Here is a 12,058-nt window from a genome sequence, read left to right on the forward strand (position 1 = left end):
CTTCGATGGCGCCGGCTTCGAGGGCTTCAAGGTGCTCTTCGAAGACTTGCCCTTCGAGGTGGAGGGGGACCTGTGGCGTCGTTTCTTCAATTTTTTCCGTCGAAGACGACGAGCGATGGGAATCGCTTCGGGACCTGGACCGATGCCTTTCGTGTCGAGGAGACTTCTCCTCACGGGACCTCGACTCGATGCTAGAGGCTTTACGGTTGGATTTACGACCTACCTGTAGTTTTCCCCTCCTCTCTCGCAAGGCCTTCCCCGTCATCGCCTGACACTTCGTACAGGCCTCCATGTCGTGGCCTTCCCCCGAGGCACCACAAACACTCACGGTGCGGGTCTGTGATTGACATTTTTGAACCGCACGACTTGCACTTTTTGAAACCCGATCTCAGGGTCGTGGTCGGCGTCGATGACAAGGACATATTCGCTTTTCTCTTATATTTGCTATTTCTCACAGAACTCGAGGCGCGCCGAATCTCCGAAGCAGCGTATACTGCAGACAAACAGAACTGAGGCCAACGGGTGCCACGCGTGCTACTTATACACTCGATGACATCACCCTCGACCTAGGCCTTCGAGGGACCATCGACGCGACATCAACGCACGGCGCCCTCTGCTGAAAAACAATTCCGAAGCAGCTAAAGCTGGATGGAATACATCTGAGATGAGGAATACGTTGGAGGACACAATCCCCTCAAGTTAAATAAAGGATATACTATTAGATTAGATTCAGGTATGATATGATATGATATATGTATCGCACACATACACAAGTGTTTCAGAGCGCGACAAGGCAAGGAAGGGGAACAAGGGAGGACAAAACAACGATCTTACTAGGCCCAGTGGCATTGAGAACGCGCAAGTGCTTGGGAAACGGGAAGGGGGAAAGTGCAAAGGAGAGGGGAGGAGTGGGAAGTGCTGAGCAAGGGATAAAACAACAACTGGTAGTGAGCTAGCAAGTGGCAAGTGCAAGGTTAACACACAGACAAGGGGTGTCTGTTAAGTGCAGGTAAGGAGACTGTAGGGTTACAGATACAGACCCAAGTGCAAGGGTTGCCAGGAGGCAGTGTGAGTGTGAGGCTGGGTGGGCAGGGACCTGGACCTGAAAAGCAGAGGGTAACCAGGTGCCCAGGGCCAAAGCAGACAGATCAGCAGGGGAGTGGAAGAGTGAAGGCAGAAGCAAAGAGGAAGGTCTTGAGGTGCTTCCGGAACCGGAGATGGTTCTCCTCAAGTTTCAGAGAGGCAGGAAGGCTGTTCCAGAGGGAAGCCCCAGCCGAGGAAAGAGGTACTAAGAAGATAAACCCACGCTCAATTGCACTCTGCCAATTAACAGATGTATCTACATTTTCTATTTGTAATGCATAACCTACACAACAACAACAACAAATGTTTTATCTGAAAAGAAATGATACATTACAATTGTCAAAATATAATTTTCTTGTTGAGAGGCGGTTATTGAATATCTTTTTCAATGGATTGCATTCTCCCACAGATTCCTCATCTTGCTTGGAAACCTTTCCACGACTCCCTCCTGTACGGCCACACCATTCCCCAACTGGACATGATGTTGGACATTGTGTGAAAGGTTGCACTACGCCCCTGTACCTCACTCTTTTTCTATTGCATGACTGCGTTAGTATGTCAGGCCTGAGATGCCCGGGTTCAAACGTTGCAAGGACAGCAACTCCAAAATGTCCCTCACACACCCACACATTATTTGCGTGTGATGTCTCAGAGTAGGACATGACACAGAGCAATGTGGTTCCTGCTTTCGATGAACCTGAAAGCGGTGAGGGAACACTCTGCAAAGCTGTTGCGCACCAGACACCCTCCAAAGTGTGTAAAAATCGCTGCCACACTCATCGCAGCATGACACAGAGGATCAGATGCCCGAAAAACATTGTGAGGGTCGTCGTGATAAAAAGTCAAAGAAACCCTGCCACTCTAGGAGTGAATCGCACAGCTCCTCAATGTCGTTGTCGCACAAGAAAAGGCACAGACACAGTCGCGATTCCGACTTGTTGGACAATAAGGGTCAGTTGTACCCTGCGATGGGTGCGTCTATGAAGGAGTCAGGGGATTTTAAAACCAAATAGCTCAAGGTATTGGAGAAGGTATTGGAGAAGGTTGGGGCTGTTAGGGCTTCTGCCTAAACGCTACTGGCTGATCTGCGCTCAGTCCGTCCGGGACAAAGGAAGCCAGGATGCCCTCTAGCGAGACTCCACAGAAAAAACCTCCCCCTTCACTGAAGCCGCAGCAGCCCCCTTGGGCCAACAGGCTGCTCGTGCAGCCCCACAAGGTTAGAACTGTTTACCGGATACTCGTTCAGTGTTCTTCAATTCAATGAGGTCGTTATTTGACGAGGAGGGTGACCTAATTCTATTTGGTTTAGCGCTGATGGGGGTGCAGCCTTGTATCCATTGCCCGATTTTATGGCAGACTAGGCAGGGTTGCTTCAGCTTGCGCAGGGCCTTCACAACATCAGTGGACAGGACACATCTACGGATTTAGAACTCCAGCAACTCAATCTTATGTGAACCCAAATTCGCATTACTGCAAGGCGGTCGAGAAGGTCACTATGGCCTTTGGGCTCTGCACTCGGTTCAAAGCTGGAGTCGCAGTACGACCTGACCGTGGGCCACAAACAGAACGGGCTTTGCCCTTCAGCACAGCGATAGCTGACTAGTTTCTTGTCTTGTGGCAGCGCCAGTTTTCGACGCCAGCAATCGACACAGAACTCACCAAGAAATATAAGACGTCGAGAGGCATCCTGCCATTTCTGACCTGCCACCCGAACCTGGAGGGATTAGTGGAATAGGCTGCAAATGTCACTTCAAGGCCCTCAAGGTCAAACCTTCTAACTGATAGTACAGAAGGTCGACGGCTTGTCAAAAAAGGTATTTGCCTCGGAGAGTAGGGCCATTAAGGCAACAAATGCCTCGTTTGCCTGCTCCAAGTTTTCACACATTCTCTGGAGTAGTGTGGCAGAGGCAGCTAACCACTTTTCAGAGGGGGAGTAGAACGCTGGTTTCCTCAACATAGTGGCTAATGGAAAGGAGATGGCCTGGCAGGCACTCTAAACAGGACTAGATGCAGCTAACTGCACGTCCACAATATTACGCAGGTCAGCGTATTTGAGGGGATTGGGGTTTTCCCCGAATGTCCAAGCAAAATTGCTCAATGTGGCCTTCGATGGAGAGCATCTTTTTGGCCCCAAGGCCGACAAGTCCATGGAGAAATTTAAGGACTCGAAGCTTACCGCCAAGTCATAGGGATTCGCGGTGCAGCAACAAACCCCACGCCAAGCCTATTCTTTCGGCTGCAAAGGAAGGGGGTACTACAGGAGGTACTCCACTTTTCCCAAAAGGACGCCAGCTCCCCATGCTAAACGGGGGCAGCACAGATTGTTGCATCGACTTCCAGAGCACTTTTGTTATGTTATGTTATATATTTATACAGCGCACATACACGTGAGTGCATCTGGGCCCTAAGCAACAGAGAATAAGGCAGTTGTGAGAAGGGTGACCTTAAAACAGAACATTTTTCTGTGAGTTGCGAAAGGCGAGATGGTCAGCAATTGCTCGGAGGAACTAGGGCAAGCCATTCCATGTCTTTTCAGCTGCTACAGAGAAGGCGCGGCCACCGCTCTGTGACAGACGGTCACAGGGGACAGACACCAGAAGGACAGCCTGGGAACGAGGGGGAGCGGCTGGAAGAGAGACAGGCCCTTCCTCTGAATGGAGCAGCGGGGGCAGTCCAGTCCATGAGGTAGGTTCAGGCTGATACTCCCAGTTCTTCATGGTTCCCAATAAGGGGGGTGGCTTCTGTTTCATCCTGGACCTCAGATCCTTGAACAAGTATCTGAGGAAAGACAAATTCAGGATGGGGATGTTGAGAGAAATTCTCCAGGCACTCCAGCTCGAAGACAGGCTGGTGTCGCTAGACCTTCACTAGCCCTTCAGGACACCTATTTTCATGTGTCAATCCATCGGAAGCACAAGCTATCACTCAGATTTGTCATTGGGGACACACATTACCAATTCAAAGTGCTCCCAATTTGGCTTGACCTCCGCACCCAGGATCTTTACCAAGATGTTGGGGGTAGTAGTGGCCCACCTCAAGAGAGCATGCGCCTTTTTGTTCCCGTAATTAGACGATTGGCTTATCCGAGCATGGTCGCCGGAAGCAAATTTCGAATCATCTTGAGGACACCTGTTCGCTGCTGCATGACTTGGGTTTCTACCCGAACTTAATGAAAAAACCCCAGATCACACCAGCACAGGCACTCCCTTTCATTTAGCAGTCTTGGACACCCGGGAAGGATGGGAGAAGAATTCAAAGTAAGAACATTACTGGTAAGTAATTTCTCTTTTTAATATATTAAAGAAATTTAATATTAATAAAATATCATATCATATCATATCATTTTTAATATTGTAATTGAAAATCACTGAAACGTAAGTCAAAATACAAACAAACGGAAATGGCCAACATGTGTGTCACAATACAAAATGCAGGGTACCCCTTCTAAAAGGCCAGGAGGCTAGCTCAAAGGCAACACGTTTGTCTTGGAAGCAAGACAACGCATAGCAACACAGGTTCGAATCCTGGGCTCACGTTTAGAAACTAATCCCCGGTATTAAGCACCTTATAAAAGAACAATTATATACAGTCCAGAACTGAGAGGAGCCGCTGCACTCTGAACCAATGGGAGTTAATCAAAGCGCCTGCCCACTGCCTTATGATAAGCAGAGCGGACACATTAAAAACACTGAAGTATGTTCCCCTTAGAACAGTTCCACCTTACACCACAGCTCAAGCTAAGTATATGAGGTTGGTTGTAAAAGTGGAGTCATAACTCACTGCACCGCCATATTCCGAGTTTGGAGAGAAAGTGGAGGAGATACCTCCGGTTCTTGACTAGAACCTTTTCCTTTATTTCACTGGAGGAATGACCACCGACGGATTTACCACCATCTCTAATTCCCATCGAGCCTGGCGGGACACCATTATAGAGAATAACACCACCGTAGGAACATGGACGATTTACCTCCAGTTCTGAAATAATATTATTGTCGTAACCGCAATCGAATATGTCAGAATGACAATGGGTAATTCCGCCATGCTCATAATGAAGCAAAAGACTTTGTGGATAATGCTTTCAGAAAATAGATGTTGACACTACTTTAGGCTGTACTGGCACTTGCTTGGCTGCAATGATACTAAATTAGGTTGTATTCAATACCGGAAATGGAAATTATTAACTGTGCGATCAGTCGCAAGAGTTGGGGGGCACGAAAGGACAGGGGTTGTTTAGGAGCACATGCGTATGGGGACTTGTAAGGTGAGGGAGAACTCGCACCCTTTTTCTTAGCACCCCCAACCCCCAGGTAAACCTTTACATTTACATTTCAGGGGATTCATTAGTACATTATATTAAAAAGGAGAGTTTCCTGTAATGTTGCGAGTAAACGAGAATAGGTGCACAGTTTTAAATATGCAAAGCTATTCTTCAGTATTTCCTGGAGAGTACAATCCTGGCAGGAATAGTCACAAGAGTTATACCAAGAAGTTCCTGTAGTCTAGCGGTTAAGTGACACGACTTTGGTCCTGGTGACCCGAGTTTGAATCCCAGGGAAAATCCGGCCCAATGACCAGCACCAGTTGTACTGACATTGGCTGAGACTGTATCAGGATAATAAGCATTTCTGGGTATCACTGGCACCCTCTGCTTCACGCACGGATACAGAGTCTAGGTGCATCCTTAGGGAAACATGTGTACTGAGAGGGATATCTCTGATATACTGACCGGGCCAATGTTGATACAGTTTGCATGCTCACTGCAGCCCCCATTCCTGCCATCTGCACATCTGTCGATCGGGATGCACACTACACCATCCCCCTCATAGTGCTGCTGACAGTGGCACTGAATCTGCACTCCAAGCTGAGTGCATATGGCATGCTCACTGCAACCTCCATTGTCCTCTGCACACCGGTCAACCACTAGAGAGAGAGAGAGAGAGCAAGACACAGGGTGGTTAATACAAATCTATATTTCATTGAAAGATTAAATATGAGTACTAGCAAGCCAACCATCCCTTCGCCTGTCAATGAAACGCCAACATCCATCCATCCACCCATCTCTCAGTCTCTCTATCCACCTTTCTATTAATTTAAAAAAAAAATGGTATTTATTTCTAATGCACTGAAAGCCTGCAGGCATTCAAACATCAGACCATCCATCCACCCAAATAATCCCATCCGTCCACCCACTAAATTTATCTCATCCATCCATATGCCGATCTGTCTCTTACTCTCTCTATTCATCTGTTTAGCCAAGTATGCGACTATCCATCCACCCAAATATTACAATCCATCCAACCACCCAAACAATCCCAGCCACCCATCCATCCATCCATCGGTCAAACACCAAACAAACCAACCACCCAACTAATCCCATCCCTCCATCCATCCTTCGGTTAAACACAAACCATCCATCCAACCAACTAATTCCAGCCATCCATCAGTAAAACACCAAACCATCCATCTACCCAACTAATCCCATCCATCCATCGGTCAAACACCAAACCATCCATCTACCTAATTAATCCAGCCATTCATCGGTGAAACACCATACCATCCATCCACTCAACTAATCCCATCCATTCATCCTCCCATCCATCCATTGGTAAAAACTAAACATGCATCCACCCAGCTAATCCCATGCATTAATCCTCTCGTCTGTCCATCGGTGAAACACCAAACCATCCATCCACCTAACTAATCCCAGCCATCCATCGGTCAAACAACAAACCATCCATTCACCCAACTAATGCCATCCATCCATCCGTCAAACGCCAAATCATCCATCTACTCAACTAATCCCATCCCATTCATCCTCCCATCCATCCATCCATCGGTCAAACACCAAACCATCCATCCTCCCATCTGTCCATTGGTCAAAAACCAAACCATCTTTCCACCCAACTAATCCTAGCCATCCATTTATGCATCCATCCAACCGTCAATCCATCCACTACCAACCATTTACTGGTTGCCAGTCTCCAGCCCTCCAGGCCTTTGGTTATGATGAGTACGCAAATGAGACCAAGATCCAATGCAAACAGGAAAAAGGGTCTGGGGAATATCAACACAGTGATACGCTGTCTCATACAGGTACAACAGTGCCATGAAATAACTGCAAATTCCTCGAGTACCACAGATAGCGCCCCTGCCACTGGGCCTGTGACCCTTTGACCTCAATATTTGTTTCCAAAAACATGTTTAACTACTCCTCATGCTTCTACTAAAAGTGCACAACATACGTGTGGATTTTAAAAATGGTGCATAATTTTTAAAAATGTTTTGTATTTATTGTGTTTAGAAAACATTCAACTTTTATAATTGACAACAAATAAGTAAACCAAACTTTGTTGCTACATATCATATTAGCAAATCTAAAATATTCACAATTGGATAAAACCCAATTCATTTACACTTTTAAAACTTTTATTGACAGAGAAACTTCATGTCCTGCTGACAGTCTTTCCCAAAAAGGATCTGCCCATAGCCAATCCTCATTATATCTAAGCATCCAAAGTGACGAATTCCCTTCTCCTTAGTAGCTTGTCCCTCCAGCATTATTCTGCATTTGGGATTTAATTCAACTACACAAGATTATATACATATAGCCTCTTGCTTTATCTAAGGCTGAATGGGACTTTGCTAACAATAAAGATTGCATCTTTGATATTGTAGAAATCCATTATGATCTTGCTACGGCTTCCTTTACCCTCAGGGGATCACACACTAGATCATCTTCAGTGTGCTCACAGTTCATCAGGAGTTTAATTGCATTCTTTTCCAGCTGTATTAGGAAAGTATTATTCCCCCGACCCAACTGGGATCTAATGTCCTCATATAGGGAATCCTTCTTGGGCACCAGCATTGATCTGCAAAATTAAATAATCTTCCAATCGAAATGTGCTCATAAAGACAGCAGGCCCAACTCATCTCGTAAACTGGCCATTGTAAGGCTCTAGGGAAGATTTAAAACCCCTCTCCACAATTTCCCCTTCAATCTTGTCCAGTTTACTTCACAAGCCAGGGGTTTTACCTCCAATCCATATAGAAGTGCAGGAATAACCTTACCCTTACAGAACCTTAGTAATGGAATTATAGAGAAACTGCAGTAAGTATGGATAAGCTTTTCCATTTGACTTTTCTACCCCAGTAACTGATGGATTAGGCTTTAACCTAAGGCCCAGATACACACTTCCTGTACAACTGGTACTTTTTGGTCCAACAGAGTCCAATTAAAATCAGAAACACTTCTTAGGGGGTTTCTGAAGTGCATAACAATTGAATTTTCTGGATTAACGTCAAGCTCGTTTAATACTGCGTAATCCCGAAAAGGCTCCCAGGAGATGTTGGAGGACTATGGGAGTGTAGTACAAAAGGACTATATCATCCGCATAGGCCATCCAACTTATCGTCTTGGATCCAGCCCTTGGGCTACCAACTGCATGCGGGTCCATTGCCTCTGCCGGGTCAGCCAAATAGAGATTAAAGAGGTACGGGCCAATATGCACCCCTGCCTTACACCTCTCTCTGTAGGAACAGGGGAAGATACATTTCCCTGGGCATCAAACCCTACCTGTAATCAAGATTTATCATGGAGATTCACTATAATTGATAGAAGGTTCAGTGGCAGACCCCAATGTTGTAGTTTTGCCCTTAAGTGTTGTCTATTAATTGTATGGAACGCCCTTGAAAAATCGATCCATGCCCCATACAATATAGGACCTCCATTCACCCATGACTTTCCACAGTTTATACTCATTGATAGTCCATTCAATGAGGTTGAGAGACCCTTCCTGAATCCTATTTGATGCTTTGACAAGATACCTTCTACTTTCCGCCCATAATTCGTGCTCCCTCAGTACCACACCTGCAATATTTTTACTATCTACATCCAGAAGGGCGATCGGGTGGTAATTCCTTAGTTCTGCCCGGTCGCCCTTTTTATAGACAGGGATCACTACGGCCAATTTCCATGAATCCGGGCAACCTATTTCTCAGTATTCCAGTAAACAGACTTAATAATATTCTAGAGCATAGATCTACATCGGACTTAAATATACAGTTATTCAAGTCATTAGGGGCGGTCGCTCTTGAGGAAGATATCACTATTCTTTCTGCTACAATATCCTGAGTTAGGCACAGCCTCCAAACTACACCAGAGCTTATTTTCACCTGCAGTGTTAATAGATTTCTATCTAAAGTCTTAAAGTAGCAACACCATTTATTATCTGACACTGCATTGCACTGAAGCCGATTTTGTGAGGCCATAGGACTGTTAATCAAAGACCAAAAGTTCAGAGAATTCGTATTTTCCAAAACTCCTAGCACTGATTCTCCATCTTTCTGATAACGCAGATATCTGTTTGGCCAAGACCAGCACTTAGAGCCCGAAAGGTTCTCCTCACTCACGTTTTCAGGCCCAACCCTCTTCAACATAGGTTCAAGATTTTTAGGCGAATCTAAGTCCCATATGCAATCAAGAAAGTTTGATAGTTCACATAAGGAGCGTAAATCTGCATCCGGTGAATTCCCTACTATATTCTGTAGCTTAATATTTAGACTTATTCCTTCCTTTCTAAATTTCACAATTCTCTTTCGTCCATTATGTATCCTAAGATCACTGCAGTGCCCTCTTCTTTTCTGGCCACAGTCGGCAGAGAGAAATGCACAGTGAGCATATTATGGTTGCTATTTCCAAGATATTGGAACACAAAACTATCACATTGAGTAAACATTTCTTCTGAGAGATATAGATAATGTATGATTGACCCCAGGGATCCCCTCTTCCAAGTCGTGGCAGGAACCAAGTCCCTGTAACGCTCACCTGGCTCCCACGGAGGCGCTGGTCTGGGTTGCAGTGGCCTCTTCAAGCGTGATGCGCAGAATTCGGACCACAGATTGAACAGGACCCCCAAATCTTGCTTGTCGGGCCCGTAGGATTATCCTTCTGCAGATGAGAAAGGGGATTAACTGTCTGCCGAATAGTGTGCTTGCTCCCCCCTTCCGCCCTTCGTTCCTCTCTGATTCCTCCAAAACCTCCGGTTTAAGCTCACCTTATGGTTTGGAAGGATGAACTCTCCATCCTGCCTCTGGTGCAGGGGCGCGCGTTCTTCCAGTTACTTCACTGGTTTTCAGAATAGCGCTGGCACATCCACTTGACTTTTCTGAGCAATACGCCGTAAGTATGAAGATGCAAAAGTTCAAGTGTGAGCCTCCTTTTATGTTGTCTTTTCTGTCCTTTATTTCAGGTGCAGAACAAAGGCGATGCGTTGAGGGGTTAAATTGCCGGTGGTAAAATCAGGTGAGTTAGTGATGAGGGCGACCCCTCTAAATGTCTTTATAATTCCCCAGTAATGTCTTTTGTCCTTTCCCCATAGGGGCCGGGGTGCGGTACCTGCCAAAGATGCGGCGCCGAACCGAGATGTGGAATGGGTTCACCAAGAAAAGCCGGTAAGTAATATGGCTGAAAATTCGGCTTTCCTCTTGTGTTCCCTTGCACACCTTTTGTCTCTTCTTCTCTCCCCTAGGTGCAGAGATGTGGCGACCGGTGCTGAGAGCCGCGATGGAGCCGGGCAGCGTCTCGGGAACAGGTGAGTGAAGCGCGGCGCTGCAGCGAGCAACGCAGTGCTTTTAAATGGAAGTCTTCCTTCAGGAATGCTGGCGTGAAGATTCCGGATGCAGGTAAGAAGGTTGAATAAGTTCTTGGTTTTCACCTTTCTCTTCTCTTATTCCCTTACAGGTGTTCCAGGTTCGAGGCGGGCGTGGCTGGAGTCCAGGTGCAGGAGCAGACACGGTGAGCGTTCAGCTGCTGGGATGCAGAACAATGCGAAGCACGTGTGGCTGTCCGGGCGTGGCTTAAATAGCTTTGGAAGAAGTTCCAGGTGAGTATTGTTCCACAGCCCCACCCAAGTAACAAAATAGTTCCATCAGAAAAATAGTTCCTCCTAAGCCTCATTTGGCTTGATTCTTCATGCAGCATGGTCTGCATCAGGTGAGTGTGCACCATGGTCTGCTTCAGGTAAGTGCACCAAACCCTTCCCCTTATGAGCCTGGTGCTTATGGCGCCAGGACTGATGTCCAACATGAGCCTGGCGCCAACGGCGCCAGGACAGAGTCCAAAGAGCCCCTATAAAGGGCTGCTGGGTGTGATGCCTGCTCCCGGGGGTGCTGGGCCTGGCCTGGTGCTCTGGGGGTAGGCATCATGACAGTCCCCCTCAATATTACCATTGGCCATCATCAAATTGCATCCCACAAAGAAGCAAAGCCATTGCTTGCAATTAGACAAATTCTCCCTCTTTTTATCCCCTTCCCTAAATGTACTAATACATTGAGAGTTTAGATCTCCTACCAAGACAACATCCACCAAACAATCCAAAGACATTACATTCACCAATAACATCGGAAGCGATTGCATAAATGTTAATAAGTTGGACCACGCTGGATTCCAGTAAATATTGATCACAATATGCGTTATATGCCCTTGATCACTCCGAAGCATCGCCTAAACTGGCAAAATCCTTTGGGCATCTACAGTGAGGCTGGCCTGTTATTCTACTATAGGATCCCCATCTACCTTAAAACTGCTTGTTAACCAAGTCTCTTGGAGCAAGATCAAGGCATACTTCACAAACAATGGCTCTCCCATAGTTCTATTCTTAAAGGAGCTAGAGCTCTGCTTATTCCAACTCACCAAATTTAAATTATTCTTTACTAGAGACCATCCTCAGTAACTCCCAGCTTCTCAAAAATCTTCTCCAAGATCTCTGGAAGGAGTGACCATACCCTTGCCTTCAAGTTGGCTTTTGGGTATTTTTACCACAAATTAGAGTTGACACCTCATAGCCTGGTCTTCCAAATTCAGCATTTGCTGCTAGCACTGCATTTGCACCCATACACGCGTTCAGTCCTATTTCTACTATGTTGGTACACTTCTCATGTGGAAAACAAATATACTCAATATCATAAGTAGAGAAAA

The 12,058-nt window shown here is 46.2% G+C and overlaps 1 protein-coding gene across 1 annotated transcript in view; it reads right to left on the minus strand.

The window, feature by feature from the left end:
- STAB1 (stabilin 1) overlaps positions 1-12,058 on the minus strand; it is a 1,160,316-nt gene that overhangs the window by 185,955 nt on the left and 962,303 nt on the right. Inside the window, exon 59 of the mRNA XM_069643183.1 lies at positions 5,810-6,003. Within this exon, the coding sequence (XP_069499284.1) occupies positions 5,810-6,003 (194 nt within the window). The remainder of the gene's footprint in view (positions 1-5,809; positions 6,004-12,058) is intronic.

This window comes from Ambystoma mexicanum, chromosome 2p (assembly GCF_040938575.1).
Source record: "Ambystoma mexicanum isolate Mex_15411 chromosome 2p, UKY_AmexF1_1, whole genome shotgun sequence".
Classification (NCBI taxonomy): domain Eukaryota; kingdom Metazoa; phylum Chordata; class Amphibia; order Caudata; family Ambystomatidae; genus Ambystoma; species Ambystoma mexicanum.